The sequence below is a fragment of the Scyliorhinus canicula genome, chromosome 2, assembly GCF_902713615.1.
Source record: "Scyliorhinus canicula chromosome 2, sScyCan1.1, whole genome shotgun sequence".
Classification (NCBI taxonomy): Eukaryota; Metazoa; Chordata; class Chondrichthyes; order Carcharhiniformes; family Scyliorhinidae; genus Scyliorhinus; species Scyliorhinus canicula.
The window spans coordinates 79,678,706-79,702,413 of NC_052147.1; the positions used below are offsets into that span (position 1 = coordinate 79,678,706).

General features: G+C 46.4%; 1 protein-coding gene across 7 annotated transcripts in view; it reads right to left on the reverse strand.

The window, feature by feature from the left end:
• The window catches only part of LOC119955159 (neuronal PAS domain-containing protein 3), a 1,584,282-nt gene that overhangs the window by 992,936 nt on the left and 567,638 nt on the right, over positions 1 to 23,708 (reverse strand). For 4 of the 7 annotated variants that reach the window (XM_038781108.1, XM_038781118.1, XM_038781099.1 and 1 more), the window contains exon 4: positions 4,084 to 4,155. The exons of the other annotated variants lie outside the window; for them this stretch is intronic. In XM_038781108.1, coding sequence (XP_038637036.1) covers positions 4,084 to 4,155 — 72 coding nt within the window. The remainder of the gene's footprint in view (positions 1 to 4,083; positions 4,156 to 23,708) is intronic. 7 annotated transcript variants of the gene reach the window in all.

The window sequence follows — 23,708 nt, forward strand, 5'->3', positions numbered from 1 at the left end:
GTTGGTAGGGAGTTACCCTGGGAATTCTCAACGTTTACTCAAGACCCCATTAAGTCTCATGCACAGGTGAAACATGGGAAAGGATAGCTTCTGCTGATTATCACCTACAGCCATCCCCCAGTTGAAGTAGTACTTGCGCATGTTGTACACCACTTGGAGGAACTGAGAATAGCAAGGATATAGAATGTACTCTGGGTGGGGTATGTCAATGTCCATCACCAAGGGTGCCTCAGAAGCACCACTACTGACTGAACTGGTTGACTTTTTAAGGACATGGCTGTCAGACTGGGCCTGTGGATGGGGTTAAAGGAAACAAGAGGAAAAAAACCTATTTGACCTCACCCTTACTAATCTACCTGTCACAGGTCACAGGTGCATCTATAGATGGCACGATAAGTAGAAATGGCCACCTTGTGGTGAAAAAGCCCCACCTTCACATTGAGGATGCCTCCATTGTGCTGCTAAATAGGATAGATTCAGAACAACTCTAGCAACTCAAAACTGACATCCACGGGGCACCTCATGACTCCCCAAAGGCTGTCCAGTAGACACAGGTCAGGAGTGTGATGGAATACTCTCAACTTGTCTAGATGAGTATGGCTGCAATAACACTCAAGATGCTCAACACAGATCAGGACAAAGCAACCCTCTTGCTCGGCACGCTATCAACCACTTTAAATATTCACTGTTTCCATCACCCACATACAGTGCGGCTGGTTTAGCACACTGGGCTAAATCGCTGACTTTTAAAGCAGACCAAGGCAGGCCAGCAGCATGGTTCAATTCCCGTACCAGCCTCCCAGAACAGGCGCCGGAATGTGGCGACTAGGGGCTTTTCACAGTAACTTAATTGAAGCTTACTCGTGACAATAAGCGATTTTCATTTCATTTCATTTCAGTGTCATATACAAGCTGCAATGTGGCAACTCAACAAGGTTCCTTTTACAGCTCCTTCCTAATCCATGACCACTACCATCGAGAAGGTCAAGGGCAGCAGATACTTGGGGACACCACCACCTGGAATTTCCCTTCCAAGCCACTCACTATCCTGACTTGGGAATATATAGTTAGTCTAGAATCTGGGAACGCCATCACTAACAGCACCCTGGCTGTACCTACACCACCTATACTGCAGCAGTTCAAGAAGACAACTCACCACCACCTTCTCAAGGGCAAACGGGGTTGGGCAATAAACGCTGGTCTAGCCAGCAATGTCAATATCCCATAAATGTTTTAAAAACATAGAGAGAGTGACACTATTTCAAACTAAGAGAAAAGTGTGATACCATTTAAAACAGTGAGAGGAGAGTGCAACACCATTTTAAAAAATAAAGGAGGGGACTATGACAGAGAACGCGTGGGAGGGGGAGGGGAGGGAGAGATGGAGTGGGGATATGGAGGAAGAGGGAGAGGGAGCAAGAAAGAGGGAGTCGGGGAAGGGGAGACAGAGAGTAGAGGAGGTGGAGAGAAGGTGGGGAGAGGAAAGGAGGGAGGGTGAGGGAAAAGGGTGAGGGATCTGGGGAGAGGGTGAGGATGTGGGGGAGAGAACACAGCATGACACTGTGTAAAACAGCCAGGGGCAGAGCATGGCTTCAATATGGAATAACCGCATTATGAGACAAACAAAACATACCGACACAGGGAAAGGATACGTAATTAATTGGTAAGGATCTTTCCTGTTGACCCCAAGTAATGTATTAGTAATTGTAAGGTTTTATTAGACTTAAGAAGATTTTCTAGTGGTAGTATAGCTTAATAGTAGTAATAAGAATTATTAATTATTAATTAGTTAAGAAAAGTAAATTAACTAACATACAAGAAGTAAGGCAGGGCAGGAGATATGTAGTGGCTGTGATATGTGGGCAATGATAATTATTACTATAAGGCTATTTAGTTCTGTAAATCGTCATAAAAGTGCCATAGGTTGATGGGGTAGCGGGGTGGAGGTGCATAGGTTGACATGAAGTGTATAAGGGATAATTTGGGGTGGGTGGAGGGGCATAGCTTGGCATAGGGTATCATGGTGGTTAGCATAGCGTATCATGGAGGGGCAGCAGGGTAGCATGGTGGTTAGCATAAATGCTTCACAGCTCCAGGGTCCCAGGTTCGATTCCCCGCTGGGTCACTGTCTGTGTGGAGTCTGCACGTCCTCCCCCTGTGTGCGTGGGTTTCCTCCGGGTGCTCCGGTTTCCTCCCACAGTCCAAAGATGTGCGGGTTAGGTGGATTGGCCATGCTAAATTGCCCGTAGTGTCCTAATAAAAGTAAGGTTAAGGGGGGGGGTTGTTGGGTTACGGGTATAGGGTGGATACGTGGGTTTAAGTGGGGTGATCATGGCTCGGCACAACATTGAGGGCCGAAGGGCCTGTTCTGTGCTGTACTGTTCTATAGGTCTGAGCTTTGGAACTTAATCTTTCACAGGGTTCCCTCATCCAGACTCTAGTCTCCAGAGTGTATGACTCCTCTGAGAGGCTGTGAACCACGATTCTGCAGAAATTCCTGGGGCTATGAGATGCCTCACAATGGGGTTGGTCAGGTCAGGAATGCAGGGTGTGGGCTCACGACCTGCGCCAGCCCACACCCTTATCCCAAGCTGGTGATAACCGGGAGAGCGGGGAATTCCAGAATCAGGTCCTGCCTTTTTTTTAAAGTCCATGGAGTCTCCCGACTCTACAAAAATCCAGCCTAAATGTGCCAAATGGTTAACATTAGGAATGGTCTGAAATAGTGCTCTTGCTGTTTTTGATTATTCAATTATATGAAGAGAATATTACAACATAGTTGTTCAAAATTGGAACAATCTCTTCAGTTTCAAAATTTTAATTAATTTTTTACCCATTGCATTAGTAACAAATCAATTGTACTCTGTCACATTCTCACACTGCAAATACAACATATGCATCTCAAACACTTCAAAGGAAATTAGACTGATTTCTGAACAGTATAATAATTTAGCATTGTATTCGTCACACTAGACAATGGCTCAGTTCACATAGAAATAACCTTAGCGGTCTATCTGTCCCTTATATACTGTCCCTTATATACCTATGATACATGGTGAAAACATGGCTTCCTTAATTATACAGGGATCAATGCTTCCCGTCCCTTATACTCTTCATTCTCCCAAATGAGTTGCACCTACTGGCAACCTCCTCATCTCACTGCTCAGCTCTGACTAATTTCATCTTAGTACAGTGCTGTCAAACAGCCCTCCTGTCTCTGTGGCTTTAATCGATTAGCTCAACATCTCTATAATGTATCACCAGCTGCCAGAGAAGAAACTGAGCCTCTGAAGGATTTCAGCTAACAGACAGTTTAATTACCTGTATCTCAAAGACTTTTAACTCAGACATAGCAACAAATTATTAAAATATTTACTGTCAGTCTAACTGCTTCTACAACATGGGAGAAAAAGAGGCAGCCACCCCTTACAAATCTATCAACAAATTATTTTGGATATATTGAGTGTCAAAACAGTCAAAAGGATTGTTTGTCTGCCTTTGTCAGTTTTTTTGTCCTGATATTTAAATTTTTAAATTGTCTTTTTTAAGCAAGTACTTGCACAGGTTGATTTATGCCGATTGTCCTCCAATTTCTATAGGCTCATAAATGGTGTTATTAAACTGTCATAACTATGAGAATGCTTTTCAACTATCATCATGGAATAACATAGCATTTGCTGTGAGAATAAAGTACCATTCAAGATCACAATTTCTGACCCGACAGCATGAAGGATTCATAAATATATATAAGTTACTAAAAAAAATCCTTGTTGACGTTTTGTCAATAGAATTAATTCAATGTTTGAATCTCTAGATTGATTAGAAGTCAATTGTGACTTTCCCTTAAAAGATTTTCCTACCTTTGCCAAAAATGGGAATGTTTACACATTTTTCACATAGGATGTAAACAGCAAGGGATGATACCCTTTCAGTGACACAAAGTTAGAGCGAATAGTTGAATTAAGAGATAGATTCAAAATGTGAGCTGTTACTTAAGTTTTGACAAATAGCCCAAATAGGTGAAGCAGCCCTGAAAGTTATCATACATAAATTGCCAAAGTAACTAGCAATGAGGAAGCTAACCTGTAGGCCAGCAACTCCTCATGGACAAGAGGACCAGGCTAGCAAAATCCAGGCATCCATTCGATTGACCATCTGAATGAAACAAGTAATATAAGAAGTTAGGAGACAGTCAAAACCCTGATGCCATCACCCTTAAAACTAATTAATGTGAAGGAGTTTGTGTGTGTCATTATCTTCACATTGTTCAATCTCATGCCCCAAGGTTTATTTCTTCTAAGTATTTAATTCATGTTAATATTTTTTTGTAAATGTTATGGACCGTTGGATCTTATTCACAATGAACAAAATCTCAAAACTAAGGCTCTCTGAGGGTTCCAAGCACATTACTGTTAACACTTTAATCAGGAATGTGCATATGAAGCTTCATACAAACTAATATTTTAGAAAAAATACTCTTCAAGGTAATTTTAACATAATGGACTGGATTCTCCACCGCCCGCCACCAGCAGCGAGAATCACGATCAGGCGGAGAATACCGGGTTAGGCAAAAATTAGAATTTGCACCTGGCACTGATTCCGTTGCAATGCTCCAGTCCCCCCACTGGTGGCGTTAGTGAAGTTCACGCCATATGCTGGTGGGCCCACGAAAATCCATCTTTTGCGTGGATTTGAATGTCATTAGTGGATTAGACACCCGGGGGCTGGATTCTCCAAGTCTGCGGTTATGTCACAGGATCCGTCAAGTCTTACAACCAGGGGCAGCACGGTGGCGAAGTGGGTTAGCACAGCTGCCTCACGGCGCCAAGGTCCCAGGTTCGATCCCGGCTCTGGGTCACTGTCCGTGTGCATTTTGCACATTTTTCCCGTGTTTATGTGGGTTTCGCCCCCACAACCCAAAGACGTACAGGGTAGGTGGATTGGCCATGCTAAATTGCCCTTTAATTGAAAAAATTAATTGGGTACTCTAAATTTATTTTTAAAAAAGTCTTACAACCAGAAAGTTGGCGCCGCCCCCGCACTGATGCTCTGGCCGGTGAGGGGCTATCAGCTCCGCCCTGTAAGACCCCGGCTTTAGTTGTGGATACGGCCGCAGAATGGCCAGGTCCGTGGCCCTGCATGCATACGGCCGTGCCGTACAACAGGGCACCGGTCACGTGCAGACCTGGCCTGCCAAAAACTGTCCCCCTGTAACCAACCTCACCTCCCCAGGACCAACTCCCACCAGTCCCCCCAGCCCCACCAAAGCCACCCTGTCAGTGGAACAGCTCCTCTTCCGCCCCCAACTGCGCCAACTGTAGCGGCACTGGACACAGTCCACAGACGCCACGTCAGGTTCCCTAAAGTTGTGATGGCATGTGTCTCACGCCGTCAGGAGCTCGGCCCATCAGGGCAGAGCATCAGGGGAGGGCCTCAGGTGCCGTCATGAGGCCGTCCCGATGGCGTGTTGCATACTCTTTAAGTACAGCGGTTTTGAAGCGCCGAGCATCGGAAAAATGGCGCTGCCCCCGATTCCAGCATAAAAATGGATTCTCCGGCCAATCGTCTAATGCAATTCCGGTGTCGGCGATCGGAGAATCCAGCCCCACATGCTCCAACCCTCCACGATTCTCCACTCCTCTCAGGTGAGAATCACGCTGTAACCAGATTGGTGCAAGTATTTACAAGCAGGGCCTGGGCCACATGGCTGCTGAGGCGGAGCAAGAAAGTAAGATGACTCTCAAAACCTGTTGGGTTTTGGGGTGGGGGAGGAGTGGTTGGCTGGGCCACGGGGAGTAGAGGGTACACACTTGGTGCCAGGTCCGTGCACTTGGGGCGTCCCCGTCGGGATCGGGGTGGCCTGCCTCAGACTGCCATTGCTCCACTATGTTATTTCGATCCACCCTTTGGTGTTACTTACAGGCTGCTGGCTGTTCAACCTGCTGATTGCTCACTGTGTCCTGTAGATGCTCAGAGAGTTCTGGTCCTGTGGGAACCCACCCAGGCTGCCCCTCTGGAAGCCCTCAGATCCCAGCAATATTGTTAAATGGATGGGCGGGATCATGCTCAATCACTGACCGAGTAGGTGTTGGCACTGTTCAGTACAGTCCTCAGAAGCACAGCCCCACAGCACAGGAAGCATGAGAATGGCAGAGCTCACCCCAAACAATGTACACATGCAGCGTGGCCTTTGGCACCCTCCCTGGCACGTAGCCCTTCTCAGAGTCGAAGCCTCACCAGTGACACTATCAGCAAGCCCACTCCCCAGGATCACGAGATGTCTCCAAGGGCTGCATATACACTCCTGTTGACAGGGATGAGTGGTGAGGATTCAGGCTTCCCAAATCACAGGCCTGGTGCACACTCATTGATGGAGACAGGGGTGCAGGACAACATATCAAAGGGGTCGAGTGAGGGGAAGGGGTGATGTCCCCCCCCCCCCCCAGAGAGATAAATTTTGAACTCCATCCAGCTAATAATAATAATCTTTATTGTCACAAGTAGGCTGACATTAACACTGCAATGAAGTTACTGTGGCTTCCTGGCCACCTGTGACCTTGCAGATGCACAGAGGCGACAGCAATAGCGCCGGCCCAGGGAGGATCCTGCAGAAGAAGAACCTGCCGCAGGAGCCAGCTGTTGAGGCTCAAGTGCTGGTTCTTCAACAGGCCGAGGACAAAATGTGAAGCAGGCGCCGTATCAGGGTACAACTATGCTGCCACCTGTCCTTTGAGGAGCTGCAGGATCGCCTGCACTGACGCCTATTCTGGCTCACCAGGGAGGCCAGATGGTGGCATAACTGGCACCCTGGGGGTATAGAGGAGGACATCTGCTCCTGGTGGCCGTCAAGGTGACCATCGTTCTGAACCTTTATTCCCGTGGCTCATCCCAGGGCTCGAACGGGGACCATGTGGGAGCTCGCAAACATCTGCACAAAGATGCATCCACGCTGTGATGGATGCTTATGTGCCCAGGCATCAGATTACATCACATTAAAACAAGACCAGACCCACCAGGATGCCCGGCCTAAGGAGCCATGATGTGGAAATGCCGGCGTTGGAGTGGGGTGAGCACAGTAAGAAGTCTTACAACACCAGGTTAAAGTCCAACAGGTTTGTTTCAAACACAAGCTTTCGGAGCGCTGCTCCTTGCTCAGGTTCACCTGAGGAAGGAGCAGTGCTCTGAAAGCTCGTGTTTGAAACAAACCTGTTGGACTTTAACCTGGTGTTGTAAGACTTCTTACTGTGCCCCGGCCTAAGGAGGTCATTCATCATCTTCCGGCATTGCGTGCTGGTCCTCTAGGTGATGCTGGCAGCATTGGCTGCCTCTACCGCCTCCTCTCAGGAACTGTTCAGGAGGGTGGGCGTGAGTCTGCGGCCCAACCTGGGGAAGAAGACGTCCGTCCTCTCCTCTCCTCGATAGCACTGGTCAGTCAGTCCACTTCAGACTACTAAAATCAGGAGGCAGGCCTTCTCTGAGCCAACCTCTTGGCCGGAATGAAAGTGCATGGTGAGTGGAGCATTTATAAGCAGCTCCAGCTTGTAAGGCTCTTCACTGAGAATTCCAGCCCCAGCGAATCCGCGCCAGCGAGGATGCCGGCGGCAACACTTTGTGCGCGATCAAATGGCCACGCTGCATCTGAAAAGCAGCTCGTTGTGGCACAGCGTGGCCGTTAGAAGCCTGAAGACCCTGCTCCAGGATCTACATGGCTTGCAATGCCTCGCGCGATCTAACGTGATCTCGTGGGACATTGCAATGTAAATTGTGGGTGGCATCACTTTTTAGAAAATCTGCATATTAAAGGAAAACAGCTAGTCTCACTTTAACATGCAGATTCCTGAGTTATCCAAGGCGGGGATCAATCTCCCTCGTCTCAGAGACTGCGGGCGAAGGCCATTCAGTACTGTTCTTCACAAATGGGGGCCAGATGTAACAGCACTCGTGGGTTTTTCCCAGGCGATCGGAGGCCCCCTTTGGGAAGGGTGGTACGTTGGCACTGCCAGCCTGGGTGCCAAGACGGCACTGACAGCTGCCAGGGGCACTGCCCGGTTGGCAATGTCAATATTCCAAGCTGGCATTTTATGTGTGCTGGCAATCGGGCCGGAGGCGCCTATACGGGTGCTGGGAGGGATGCTGAAGGGTGGGGAGGGGTGCAGAGACCCTCCCAGAATGGATTCGATCTGGGGGGGGGGGGGGGGGGGGGTGTTAGGGCTCGTGTCAGGGGCCTCGAAGGTCAGGATGCCATTTAAACATGAGGGATCCCCACCCCTGAATGTTTGACCAGATTTTCGAAATTGGGAAAGTATTGTGAATTTGTCCCTCCATGTTCAATTTTACGGTGTTATGGATAAACAAATAGACAAATTTCAAAAATTGTTTTGGATTGGGAGAGTGCCGATTTTTGGCAAATAAGGCAGGATCTGGCCGGGGTGCACTGGGATAGTTACTTGCAGGTAAATCTACAGACGAGGAATGAGGGGGGCATTCAAAAAGGAAATGGGGAGGGTACAGGCCCAACATGTTCTCTCTTGGGAAATAGGGAGGAGTAAAAATCCCAGAGAACCATGGATGACCAGAGATAGTCAGGATACGATGAGAAGGAAAAGAGAAGCTTTTAGTAGATACAAGAGGAGCAAATCAGTGGAGTATAAAATGTTCAAAGTGGAGCTTAAGCAAAGTTGAGAAAGCTCTGGCTGGTAAAAGTGGGGAAAACCACACGATATTCTCTAAGTATATCATGGGAAGCAGATAACCAGGGAATAAGTAGGGCCCATTAGGGACCAAAGGGACAATCTGTGGGTGCAGCCATAAGACATTGGTAAGGTGATGAATGAATATTTCATATCCATCTTCACCCAAGAGAATGAGGAGGTAAAAATGGAATTCAGAGAGAGAGACTGCAAGGTCCTTGAGCAAATTGACATAGGGAGTGGCAAGGCATTGTAGGCGTTGGCAGGCTTAAAGGTGGACAAATCTCCAGGTATGGATGAATTGTGTCGCAGGCTGCTGTGGGAGGTGAGGGAGGAGATTGTAGGGGCTCTGACACAAATTTTTAATTCCTCTCTAGCCATGCGGAAGATCCAAGAGGATTGGAGAACAGCTAATGTGGTTGCACTATTTAAGAAGGGTTGTAGAGGTATTGAAAAGTCGTTGGCGGATAGGATCAAGGAGAACCCTAAGGCTTTCTATAGGTATATCAGGAACAAAAGAATGACTAGAGTAAGATTAGGGCCAATCAAGGATAGTAGTGGAAAGTTGTGTGTGGAATCAGAGGAGATAGGGGAAGCGTTAAATAGATATTTTTCGTCAGTGTTTACACTGGAGAAAGATAATGTTGTCGAGGAGAATACTCAAGTTCAGTCGACCAGGCTAGATGGAATTGAGGTTCACAAGGAGGAGGTGTTAGCAATTTTGGAAAATGTAAAAATAGATAAACCCCCTGGGCCAGATGGGATTTATCCTAGGATTCTCTGGGAAGCCAGGGAGGCGATTGCAGAGCCTTTGTCCTTGATCTTTATGTCGTCTTTGTCGACAGGAATAGTGCCGGAAGACTGGAGGATAGCAAATGTTGTCCCCTTGTTCAAGAAGGGGAGTAGAGACAACCCTGGTAATTATAGACCTGTGAGCCTTACTTCAGTTCTGGGTAAAATGTTGGAAAAGGTTATAAGAGATAGGGTTTATAATCATCTTGAAAAGAACAAGTTGATTAGCGATAGTCAACACGGTTTTGTGAAGGGTAGGTCATGCCTCACAAACCTTATTGAGTTTTTTGAGAAGGTGACCAAACAGGTGGATCAGGGTAAAGCTGTTGATGTGGTGTATATGGATTTCAGTAAGGCGTTTGATAAGGTTCCCCACGGTAGGCTATTGCAGAAAATAAGGAAGTATGGGAATGAAGGTGATTTAGCGGTTTGGATCAGTAATTGGCTAGCTGAAAGAAGACAGAGGGTGGTGGTTGATGGCAAATGTTCATCCTGGAGTTCAGTTACTAGTGGTGTACCGCAAGGATCTGTTTTGGAGCCACTGCTGTTTGTCATTTTTATAAATGACCTGGAAGAGGGTGTAGAAGCTGGGTTAGTAAATTTGCAGATGACACGAAGGTCGGTGGAGTTGTGGATAGTGCTGAAGGATGTTATAGGATACAGAGGGAAATAGATAAGCTGCAGAGCTGGGCTGAGAGGTGGCAGATGGAGTTTAATGCGGAAAAGTGTGAGGTGGTTCACTTTGGAAGGAGTAACAGGAATGCAGAGTACTGGGCTAATGGCAAGATTCTTGTAAGTGTAGATGAACAGAGAGATCTCGGCATCCAGGTACATAAATCCCTGAAAGTTGCCACCCAGATTAATAGGGCTGTTAAGAAGGCATATGGTGTGCTAGCCTTTATCAGTAGGGGGATTGAGTTTCGGAGCCACATGGTCATGCTGCAGCTATACATAACTCTGGTGCGGCCGCTCCTGGAATACTGCGTGCAGTTCTGGTCACCACATTATAGGAAGGATGTGGAAGCTTTGGAAAGGGTTCCGAAGAGATTTACTAGGATGTTACCTGGTATGGAGGGAAGGTCTTACGAGGAAAGGCTTAGGGACTTGAGGTTGTTTTCGTTAGAGAGGAGAAGGCTGAGAGGTGACTTAATAGAGACATATAAGATAGTCAGAGGGTTAGATAGGGTGGAGAGTGAGAGTCTCTTTCCTCGGATGGTGATGACCAACACGAGGGGACATAGCTTTAAATTGAGGGGTGGTAGATATAGGACAGATGTCAGAGGCAGTTTCTTTACTCAGAGAGTAGTAGGGGTGTGGAATGCCCTGCCTGCAACAGTAGTAGACTCGCCAACTTTAAGGGCATTTAAGTGGTCACTGGATAGACATATGGATGAAAATGGAATAGTGTAGGTCAGATAGGCTTCAGATGGTTTCACAGGTCGGCGCAACATCGAGGGCCGAAGGGCCCGTACTGCGCTGTAATGTTCTATGTTCTAGCAAGAAAATTATGAGAGAATCTATCTCAACTTGGAGAAACAAGATTTGATCAGAGATATTCAGCATGGCTTTGTCAGAGGGAGGTCATGCCCAACAAATTTGATTACATTTTTTGAGGAGGTGACCAGGTGTGTGTATGACTCTGCAAACTATTCAGCACAAGTGACCTGGTCTGTATAAAGAACTTCAGAGATGGCTTCAGCTGGGTCTCTCGAGTCACATTGGAGAAAACTGGACCTGTATCCTACAAGGTCAAGTTCTAGGATAAGATCTTGATGAAACCTCAGAGGTAGGGAATCCGCCCCTGTACAAAGCCTCACTACCAGCCACAGAGGTGGCCGCCACTAGTGCAGGGCAATTGCCCAAATCTTCCAGAAAGCTGCCAGCAAGCCAAAATCACGTAATAATTGCAATATGTTTTACATCTGACCACATCCAAGAAAGCAACCAACCTAAATCGGCTACAGCATTTAAAAATTAATGCCTCAAATTCAATCAACAGACCCCTGGATCATATATTCTTTCACCTTTTATATTTTGACTCAAATTCCCTGATATGTGTGTGCAATGGTTGATATTTTTTCTCGGGTTTAGTTGTTAATAAATCTGCTCTTTCTTTGCCACAAGAAACCCTTACTTGATGGTGTTCTATTGCACACAGCTTAAATAGTTGAATACATTTGATCTGGAAAAGGAACATTCTGAAAAAAGAAACTTAAACTTTGCTGTGGCAACCAAGGAGATTGAAGAGAGGGGAATCAGTTCATCCCCTCCTTATGTGGTCATAACAAAATTGGAGTCTCGTGTCTAGGATTGTTCCCACAGACTGACAAAAGATTTGGACTGGGGAAAGTAAATTGTTCCTTCAAAAGCAATTTAAAAACTGCAAAAGGCTTTCTTGGGTCGGTAATACTGAAGTGCTAAAATGTCCACAGTTGATGTCGATGCTTTCATAGAACTGGCTAAGGGCATTTTCCTTGGAAGAATTAAAAGTTAGCTGGGCAGTTAGAGGTGGCGTTCTGCCCCAAATCCAGAAAAACAGAAATTTTAAAACAGCTGGGAGAACATCTAGAGGTGGAAGTTAATGGCAATGACATAGATAAATTATCGGCAGAGAACTTAAAATTGGAACAGCAGAAATGGGAATTGGAATTTGAGGAAAGGGAAAAGGAAAGAGCAGGGCAAAGAGAGAGAGGGTTGGAGGGGGGGGGGGGGGGCGTCAGGAACAGAAAGAGAAGAGAGAATTCCCAGGAATTGGAAAAAGAAAAGGAAAGGACGTTTAAATTGAAACAGCTGAAGCTGAGACGGAAGGATCTCACTGTGCTCACTGGAGATACCCCTGGTGAGGGAACCACCCCTAACTCATACCTAACAACTGTTAGGGGCTGTTTAGCACACTGGGCTAAATCGCTGGCTTCGAAAGCAGACCAGGGTAGGCCAGCAGCACGGTTTGATTCCCGTAACAGCCTTCCCGAACAGGCGCTGGAATGTGGCGACTAGGGGCTTTTCACAGTAACTTCATTGAAGCCTACTCGTGACAATAAGCGATTTTTATTTTTCATTTTCATTTCAACGGAGGTATTCAGGTTTGTCCATTTAATCCTGAAGGCTGATGAACACCTTCTTTAACTCTTTCAACAGGTTAGCACAGCCGTTAAAATAAAAGAGGGGGGGGGGGGGGGTGGAACACAGGGTCTCGTTATATGCAGACGACCTACTCCTATATATTTCTGACTTATTAGGTGGGGATGGGGGAGATTATGCGGATCTTAGAGGAATTTGGCCGGTTCTCGGGGTACAAATTGAATATGGGAAAAGGCGAGGTATTTGTGATCCAGGCGAGGGGGCAGGAGAGGAGACTGGGGGGGGGGGGGGGGTTGCCGTTTAAAGTGATGGGAGGGAGTTTTCGCTCCTTAGGTATTCAGGTGGCACGGGGTTGGGAGCAGCTACATAAATTAAATCTGGCCTGGTTAGTTGAACAAATAAAGGAGGACTTTCGGAGATGGGACAGGCTCCCGTTGTCACCGGCGGGGAGGGTACAGACCGTAAAAATGACAGGTATTCTGAGATTTTTGTTTATTTTCCAGTGTCTCCCTATTTTTATACCTAAGGCCTTTTTTCAGCGGGTGAATAGGATGATATCTGGGTTTGTGTGGGCGGGTAAAGCCCCGCGAGTAAAGAAAGTACGGTTGGAGCGGAACCGGGGGGGGACTGCCGAACTTCAGGAACTATTACTGGGCGGCAAATATAGCCATGACTAGGAAGTGGGTAGTGGGTGAGGGGGTCAGTGTGGGAGCGGGTGGAAGTGGCCTCATGTAAGGGCACAAGTTTGAGAGTCTGGGGGCAGTGGCGGAAGCATATGGGAGTGGAGGCAGCGTTGGTGTGGGCTCCAATTTGTGGTAATAACCGGTTTACCCCGGGGAGGATGGATTGGGGCTTTCGGAGGTGGCAGAGAGCAGGGATTGAGAGGCTGGGGAACCATTTATTGATGGGAGCTTTCCTGCTTTGGAGGATTTGGAGGAGGAATTTGAATTGCCGGGAGTGAATGGATTTCGGTATTTGCAGGTAAGGGATTTTGTGCAAACGTAGGTTTCGATCTTTCCTCTCCTACCGCCATGGGGATACAGGACAGGGTAGTTTCTAGAATGGGGATGGGAGAGGGGAAGGTATCGGAAATCTATAAAGAATTTATGGAGTGGGAGAAAACCCAGACAGGTGAGAAAAAATGTTAATGGAAGATGAGCTGGGTAATGAGCTAGAGGCAGGTCTGTGGGAGGATGCTCTGAGCAGAGTCAACACGTCCTCACCATGTGCCAGGCTCAGCCTGATACAGTTCAAAATGGTTCACCAGACACACGGGATGGTGGCCCGGGTGAGTAGGTTTTTTGGGGTGGAGGACAGTGTGTGAGGTCTGCAGGAGAGCCCGCAAACTATGTCCACATGTTTTGGGCATGCCCGAAGCTTAGGGGATTCTGGCAGGAATTTGCGGATGTCATGTCCATAGTACTAAAATGAGGGTGGCGCCGAGCCCAGAGGTGCCGATTTTTGGAGTGTCAGAAGACCCGGGAATCTGGGGGCGACGGAGGCTGACGTCTTGGCCTTTGCCTCCTTGGTAGCCCGGAGACGGATATTACTAACGTGGAGGGACTCAATGCCCCCAAAATCAGGGATAAGGGTTAGCGACATGGCTGGGTTTCTTAGACTTGAGAAATTTGAGTTCACTCTGAGAGGATCGATGTTAGGGTTCGTTCAGAGGTGTCAGCCGTTTATTGACTTCTTTAGAGAAAACTAAACTGTCAGCAGGTTCAGGGGGGGGTTAGGGTGTAAGGCGGGTGGAGGGGGGGGAATTAGGCTATTTTTGGGTCTAGATTAGGCGGGAACAGTGGGAGATGGAGGGATGTTTAAGCACTGAACTATGTTTACGTTTAGATTTGTATCTTTTATTGCTATAAAACCATAAATGCCTTAATAAAATGGTTGTAAAAAAAACAAATGGCAGAGAAGGAAGAGCTGGAAACACCCCTTCTCACCTGGTCATGATACCCTTGCCAAGCCTTCACGTCACCTTCATTTATTCATTGCTGCCCATGTATGCTCAAAACCTCAGTAATACCAAGATGCAATATTTCGTCGACCACGAAGGGTGTCCACACCAGGTTGCAGAAGGAAATAAAGTTTTAGTACAATAACAATTACTCACACGGATTGAAATATCCAAACCAGGTCATTCCTCTATGTTGGACCCAAACTGGACGACTTTATACAAGAGGTTAGCTGGACAAAGTTTAGGACTCCCCGCCTGCTTTAACTGAGGAACTCGTATTCAGTGAGGCTCATGAGAAGTTTAATCATCGCCACCCCCCCTCCCCGGGCAAAGTCCAAAGAATCCTCCAAAAACTGTGGCGATGGAGGGCACCGGACCTGCTTCAACTCAGGCTGTGCGTATGCACCCGTGGCGTAGGATCGGGTGGTGTGTACCGAAAAGGCGAATGTTGCTTCCAACTGGAGTACCAAATCAGAATCTCTGCTGGAGGCTGCTGCACTGTGAACATTCCGTCGGAGACCACCAATAGTTGGGTCTCCATTTCTGAATCTGTGTCGATGACCTCTCCCATGTTGGCACCTTGATGCCCTTAGGGATCTGATCTGGCCCGCTCAGGTATCAGGTTTGGCTGAACAAGAACCTTTCGTTCACGGAAATAATAGGTCACCTCGACCTAATATGATTCACGTGCTTACGCATCTCTCGACCCTAGACCTGTGCTGGCAGGAAACCGGCCCTGTCTGGCAGATTATGGTCCCGGAGATCCACTGGACGCCATCACCAAAGGTTCGGACATGCACTGCATCACCTGGTACTAAGAGCCTGGAAGGTCAATGTCGAACGGGCAAACACTCTTGCAGGTCCTGGTTGTGGCGCACCTTCCCACCGATGTCAGAGAAGACCATGCAAAGGTAGGTTCAAAGACTCTGTCCCATCAGCATCTCAGTCACAGTGTGCGGGGTGGTCCTGTAACAAAACAAGAACTGGGCCAACCTAGTGTCCATTGACTCTGAAGACCATTTTCATAATCCATGTTTGAACATCTGGACCACCTTCTCTGCTAGCCCATTCGAAGCTGGGTGATACGGGGCAAACCAAATGTGTTGTCCCTGTTTGCCTTCAAATCTCCGAGAACTCATCGCTCATAAAAGGTGTGCCATTGTCCGTGACTAACACCTCGGGTATGCCATGGATACAAAAAGACAAATACAGCTTTTCAGTCATAGCACTGGAGTTCCTCGCCCCCATCTTGTGGACCTCCGGCTATTTGGAATGGGTGTCAATTAGGAGGAGGAACATTGACTCCTGAAACGGCCAAGCAAAATCGGCATGCAACCGCTCTGGCCATTCCCAAGAGTATGACTAGCAGGAACGTCTGGTGCTCCTGACAGATGGAACATAGTTGGGCCAATCGTTCAATGTCAGCATCCAGGGCTGGCCACCAGACGTAGCTGCGCGCTAACATTTTCACTTTTGACACTCCCGGGTGTCCGTGGAGGAGGTCTTGACGGATCAAACTGTGGCCCTTTTCCGGGACAACAACACACGTAGCCAAAGCTGGACACTATTCTCCACAATAAATTTGGACATCTTGGATGAATAAGCCCCTAATTCACCAGGAAGGTGTCGATGCTGAACCCCATATCCACTGGGTCCATTTGCGTCCACTGACAGATCTTAGACGCAGTGACCGGCAACGAGTCCATGAAGTTCAGGGTGGCAACAATTTGATTCGCCCAGGACTGAGATGGGGGTTAATTGGCAAGGGCAGCCGGCTCAACGCATCAGCATGCGCAAGTTGAATGCCCAGCCTATGTTCAAATGAGTACTCGTAGGAGGCCAATAAAAGGACACACCACTGGATCCTCGAGGAAATGATAGGCTGGATGTTTCTGTCCTCCTTGAATATACCAAGCACCGGTTTGTGGTTGGTGGTGAGTGCGTAATGGCGGCCGAAACTGTATTGGTGGAATTTCATGACTGCAAAAACCACAGCAAGGCCCTCCTTTGCTATCTGGACATATTCGCATTCAGCCACAGCCAGCGTCCAAGAGCCAAAAGCAATTGGCCATCTGGATTGTCAGAGGGAACAGTCCTGATGCCGTACGGTGATGTATCTATCACACATGACAATGAGAGGCTTGCGGGATCATGGTGAGTCAACAACCCGGAAGACAAAAGCTGTTTCTCCACCTGTTTGAAAGCCGTTTCCAGCGGCCCGCGCAACATCCACTCTTGGTCTTTCATCAAAGGTGGATGCAGGGGGGCCAGCATTGTCCCAAGATTCAGGATGAACTCGCCATAATAGTTTATTAACCCTATAAATGATCAAAGCTCCATGGTATCACACTAAATACATTACTGCGTAACCATTGGGTGAAATTCTCTGCCGCTGCCGGCCAGTCGCGGGGTTCCCATGCGGCGGAAAATCCGCCGTCAGGGATTAAAAAGTGGATTAGCGCCCTTAAGTGAGGTGCCCCCAAAGTCCTCCCCCACACACTGCCAGATCTGCCGAACCCACCCCCACTAGATGCCTCTCACACCTCCAGAGTACCTCTAAATAAAGTGAACCCCTCCCAGAGACCCAATCATCACCCTTCACTCTTGAGTGATTTTGAAGTGCTCAGCTGGAAATCGACAACACTTAACTCTCTTTGAAGTGGTTAATGTTTGTCAATATTGTGGTCAGAGCACTTCAGTTACTGAACCAAGAAGCAAGGCTCACAGCTGTATGTGTCTGGAAGCTGTCATCAGCCCACTAAGGGAAATTAATGAATGGCTTTCAAGGGCAGCACGGTGGCCTAGTGGTTAGCACAACCGCCTCACGGCGCTGAGGTCCCAGGTTCGATCCCGGCTCTGGGTCACTGTCCGTGTGGAGTTTGCACATTCTCCCTGTGTCTGCGTGGGTTTCGCCCCCACAACCCAAAAATGTGCAGAGTAGGTGGATTGGCCACGCTAAATTGCCCCTTAATTGGAAAAAATAATTGGGTAATCTAAATTTATTTTAAAAAATGAATAGCTTTCAGCTCAAGGATCTGAGAGGTTTGAACACAGGCCACCGCTTCCTCTTTCCAGGAATTGACATGTGGTGCTTGCTCTGTCTGAGAAAGCATATATACCCAGGTGAGTGTTCTAACAGTGAATGTTTTCATGAGCTTCCAGATAGAGGTCTCTTTTCTGGGGGATCTCTGGCGGGGGCTCCCTATCTTTAGGGCGTTTCTGGGGGGTCCTCCATATTTAGGGGGTCCCTGGGTGATTCCCCAATTTAGGAGTCTTGGGGGGGGTCTCTTTATTTAGGGAGTCTCGGGGGGGGGGGGGGGGAGTGGGTGGCATGAGGGGGGTATCTGGTAGGGGTTGGGTGGGAAAGTCTGGCATTGTGGAAGGGGAGGGTGGACCTTGGATGGACTTTGGTGGAAACTCCCTTAAGGGGTTATGCCCTTAAGCCATCGTGAGGTCAACCACATCAGGGCCACGCTGGGAAATACCAGTGGTAAATCTCGCCCACGGGATTCCCAGTCCACGGGACCAAGAATCACATGGGCCCAAGGAATATTGTAATCAGCCCACAAAGACCCATTTGCATTCTCCTCCTGACGGGTGGTCATGATCCCCGAATCGTACGCAAGGGGAGAGCGGAGCATCGGCGCCGAAGAGGTAGAATTCCGAACGGACTACAGAGGATACAAAATGGATGCTGCCTGATGTAAAATGGACTCTGTCAATGTTCTTGACCCCATGTTATTATCAGTGTCTTCTGCTGAAGTAGTAAAGCTTTGTGCAAAACAAGTGATCCACAACCAGATGCATCCGGAGAGGCAATGAGCCATTGGCACCCTTTGCCCAATGTCTGTATTTTTAGCTATTTACAACTGACAAAGGGCTCCCAAATTAAAGAACTAGCAAGGAATGAGGAAGGACATGTTTCAACGTGGCTGGATTATTGACCCTATGACTTTATGTAACCTTTATCTATGTAATGAATTGATCGGGTAAGGCAAACTGCCAATTAGAGGCTATAGGAGCTAACTTGTAGCCATTTATGGCATTGAAGATGCATGTAATGAATTGTGATGCAAACAGAATTGATTGGGTATATGTAAATGCAGATGCAAACTAATTCCGTTTTCCTTCTGTATATTAACCCAGTGCGACGTCAACTCAGGCGGGAAATGGTGCTGCACAGACCGTGGGGGGTGGGGGTCAAAGGCCTTTTCTCCCAGATCTCTGAAAATTAATAAATTGCTTCTTTACTCACTCAAAGGTCTATTCGTGAATATTTTCACCTGCAGCACCAATCTCGTTTTTACCCCGGACGCCCGATTCTGCTTCGCATCAGGAACCCTGCTACATGCAACGGAGAATCCAGCCACTGTGGGCGGGATTCTTCAGCTGCGTTTGCCCGGCGACCGGAGAATCCCGACCAAAGTCAATGGATTTTTCCATTAGCAGGATCGCGCCCGTGGCGTTTTTGCGGCAGGCGGGGCTGGAGAATCCAACCTTGTGTCTCAAGGTGAGAGTAGGTGGCTAATGCCATTCCTTAGCTAAAGCAAAACCAGAATGTTGGGACCATTTGTGATTAGGAGGCAAGAACAAAAGCAAATAGCCTAATAATCTAAAGATAGAGCTTCCCCTTTCAGATGGTTTAAAGTTCAGAGCTAAACAGGCAGCCAAGAGAATTGGGATTGATTATTCCAGAGTCCAGAAACCAAGTTGTTTCACTAGCTTATTTCATATGATCTGAAACCAGTTATACAATACAATACAATGCATTGTTAACATTAATCCAACATATTACAGGATCAATGTTTTAAGAGGTGGTTGTTGCTGCAGCATATTCCTGCAATACTCTGTGGGGATGTTTACGGCAAGAGCCCACTGTCTACATATCAACGTCAGTAGAAATATTACTTTGTTTCTGCCCTTAATTTAATAAGCTTTGACACAGAGTCATCGGACTCAAAATGTTAGCTCTTTTCTCTCCCTACAGATACTGCCAGACCTGCTGAGATTTTCCAGCATTTTCTCTTTCGTGTATTGTAATACTGTTAGGTTAATAAATATTAAAATTTGTTGCTTAATAAACCACTTGAGCCTGAATCAAACAAAAGCTATTGTTGAATGTTAGCAACCTTTTTTTGCAATCGCAACCAGTGCAGTTGTATCGGCTTTCACTAGCATTTCTTATTTTAGCACTTGGCTCGAGTTACTCCTTCAAATTGTTAAACCTAATAGTTTTACAGATTACATGTGTAACAACAAATTGAGGTTGCTAATTGCTCATTAACGGTGTGTGAAATCCTGCTGCTATATATACATGACAGGTCCATGCAAGAATCTTTCATAATTAAAATTGGCAAGACAGGAACATTCAGAGCTGACTATGTGACTGCATGAAACATATTGGATTTTTTGATCAATATTTTGCTATTTTCCACTTAATATAGCTACTGCATTTTGTTCCTATGCTCTATTCTGTGACACATTTTTTGACACTACTGGCTATTTTTCCATGTTAGTTTTTCGCTTATTGATTGAATTCTCCCTATCTTATGCGTTTCTGTTTATTTTGTTGGCTGAGCAATCTTGGAACATGGACCAAGCATCCATTTTAAATTAGGAAAAGAGCTGGAAGAAGCAATGGAAGTATAAGGCTGATGAATCAGACTTCACTAGAGCTGAACCCCCCAAGTTCAACATTGCTTTCATAATAGGGTGCATTGTTAACATTAATTCAACATATTACAGGATCAATGTTTTAAGAGGTGGTTGTTGCTGCAGCATATTCCTGCAATATTCTGCGGAGAAGCTTCCGGCAAGAGTCCACTGTCTACATATCAATGTCAGTAGAAATATTACTTTGTTTCTGTCCTTAATTTAATGCTGCAGGCATCTTCCATTCCACCAGAGGCAATACTTGCAATGTTTGTTGTCCACCACTGCACCAAGGAAGTTATTAACAGAATTCTACATCATGATTCTGACATTGAGGTCAGGTGAGGGTCATAACCTAACATTGTGTGGGGAAATGATCATCCATTAGTGATTTTCTCCAAATTGGCTGATTAAAGATGGTGAGCAGACTCTCAAAGCTAGAGAGCAAACAGGAGGTTCTCCAGTCCATAGAAGATGAAGCCTGAAGTATAGGTAAGAGATAAAGAGGATGTTTCCATTTTGATGTGCATCTCCAGCTGTAGTCAGACAGGCAGGGCGAGCCTCAAAGCATGCCTGAGTGCTGGTCCTTCAGTCTGCTGATGGAAGGCAACCTTGAGGCAGCGGACCTTGTTCTCGGCACTTCGCAGTGGCCCAGAGGGCAACTGTAAAATTCCAGTCAGCCTCTGACAATAGGTCTTAAGCGGTGATTTAACCATCTTAATTGGTTACAGCTTGTGGCCAGGTAACCCTGCCATCCCCCATTGGGAAAATGTGGGTGGGGGGCATGAGTTGACAATTAGCTGGAATGGGGGGTATGAGGAGCTATGGGGTTCGTGCGGGGTGAGGAGTGGGGGCTACAGTGCCTAACACCTGAGATGAAGTTTCAGTGAACCAATCCACTTCAGAACTCATCTGTTCCTGGGGCCACCTATGCTCTGGGTTTGACAGACCTGGCTCCAACCCTGTTCCTGCCCCACCAGGGGGCACTCTTCACCCAGGTGAGTCCAGCGAATTAGGAAATTTCCTAACTTAGTCTACCTGTCTCGGTATCAAAAACCCAGCCCAGATCAGTGAAGTGAAAGAGTACATGGGTTGCTAATGGGCTATTATTTTAGGACAGAGGTGGCCAAGTACAGGAGAAATAAGCCAAGAAGATGAAGTTGGATTGAAAAGCAGTCAATGGAGCTTTATGATGGAAAGTGTTTGCTGATGTAGGATAAAAATTATGCAGGAAAAACAAGAAGGTATGTAAATTGAATTGGGAAGAGGGCAAGGATGGGGGAGAGGATGGAACAGCAGCGTCCAAACAGATGCCTTTTATTTTGGAAATAAAAATGTCCACAAATGTCTCACATTTCATGCCAGAGACGTGGAGGGAGGCTGTGCAAGAAGAAATGTGGAACTCTTGTAAGATGCTCTGAAGCACAAAGTCTGCCTGCGGTGAGACATTTGGTACAATGCACAGTGTATTACTGAGGCTTTTATGACCATATACAAATAAGGAGCTATGACAACTGTTCAGTTACTCAGAGGTTGCTTCTTCACATCAGATGGAACGCATTCGAGGTCCACATGATGCTTCACGTTCTTCATGACCCCATGACGAAATGCTAAATGGCAAAAGAAACCAAAATATTCTGAAATAAAAACAAAAACTGTTGGAAATATTTGAAAGTTCAAGCAGCCTTTCTGGAGAAAAGATACTGTTAAGATAACAAAGAGCCAATGATCTGAAACACTAACTGCATTTTTCCCTCTACACGGAGGCTGCCTGACTTATTGAGTGTTTTCAACACCTTCCATTTTATTTTAGTGTTGTCTACCTGGTGCTGTTCTCGGAATTGATTCACTTATACGAATGGCAGGTGTTATTGCTGGCTGGAAGATTAATTGTTCCATTTCTACTGATTGAGAAAGACAATCAGTATGAAATTGGTTTTGGGAAGTAGTGCAAAACAGGGAATAGCGAATTGGCAGTCCATTTTACATTCTGCCCAAATTACATTTCCATTGAAATTGAATGGGCTGTAAAGCAAGATGCCTTTCATTATCACCCATTCTTTATTATCATCCAAGAGCAATTTCAACCTCAATATCTCCAGGTATTGATATCTAAATGGAAATTCCATTTGTGCCTACAATGTTGGTCAATGCAGCCAGTGGTCTGAATGGTGTCCAAAGTTGTGCATTCAAAGGTATAAAATAACATTTAACAGAGGCACATGTTTGCATTGTTGTGCTGCTGATGAGATACAGGAAGTAATTACTGTGAGTCTGTCTGTATGCCTATGCCCAATTTAAGAGGATTACGTACAAGTTAGTTATGCTTTAGGAATAATGGTCTTGGCTTGGAAATAACAGCATCAATGCTAATATTCCTGGGATGTTCTGCGACTGAGTTCAACATGCAAGTCAACATTCTGGCCAGTGCAATGAAGGTGACACAGACAGTGCCATGGCAGTGCAAAGCAGAGCCCTGCTCCAATCTAGTGCAAAGTAGTCAGCTGCACACATCCCTGAAATATTTGTCGCCTGACATCCATAAAAACAAATGACTCATGCACACATTCATGCTTGTACAGAAGCCTTTTGAAAGAAGACTCCAGCAACCAGAATCAGGAATCAATTCCACTAGGCCCATGGACATGCAAAATATATGTGCAGCATGCCTCTTCATCAATAATAACCTGCACCTCACCCTATAATACCTCCTGTTCCACACTATCACTATGCATGTCTCTGTGCTGTCACTTGTGTGGCTGAAGCATCACAACAAGTGGTACTGCTGAACGATGGACTCCAGCTCTTCTGCCTCTCGACTGGGTCCTGGCTTTTCTGTAACCAAACATATGAGCAAAGTGTGAATGGGACTTCAGGTTTGGATAATTTCTGAATCAAATGTAATAATACCCTGTGTTCATTGAGAGTACAGCAACCACATTTGGTATCAGTTTATGGTCACTTTGCAAGTACAGGATACTGTATCCTCGCATTGTGTGTCTGAGCAGGGTCATAACAGAACCTCCAAATTATGTTTCCCTCATTCAGCATTGGGCTCAATGTCAATGTAGTTAACACTGCATTTCTGCAGTGAGTGAAGACGTTCATCTTTGTTTCAACATATGCTCTGTTGCTTCGAGTTATGAAAGGCAAACTTATTCTAGAAAAATAATAGCGTGCCTGAAGCTAGAATAGTTGCAGCACATTAGAAATATGCAGCATACTTTCAATAAGTACACATCTTACAATTGCACTCAGTGCTTCTGAGAATATGGCATATTATAGCAAGAGAATCTTGCATCATGTAACAGACAACATATTCTTGTAGATTGAAATTAATATATTAATAGGTCAGAGATAAAATAAATTGTGTTTCTATTCTTGTTGCTATTTTGATCATTTTGTCCACGCACTAAGTCCAGTGTTTTTCTACCTCTATTTTACTCCTGACATCCTCACTCTGTCACACCAACCAATGCTGCCAGCTTCACATCCAATTCTCAACAGTTGCACATACCTCCTGCTGTCCAGAT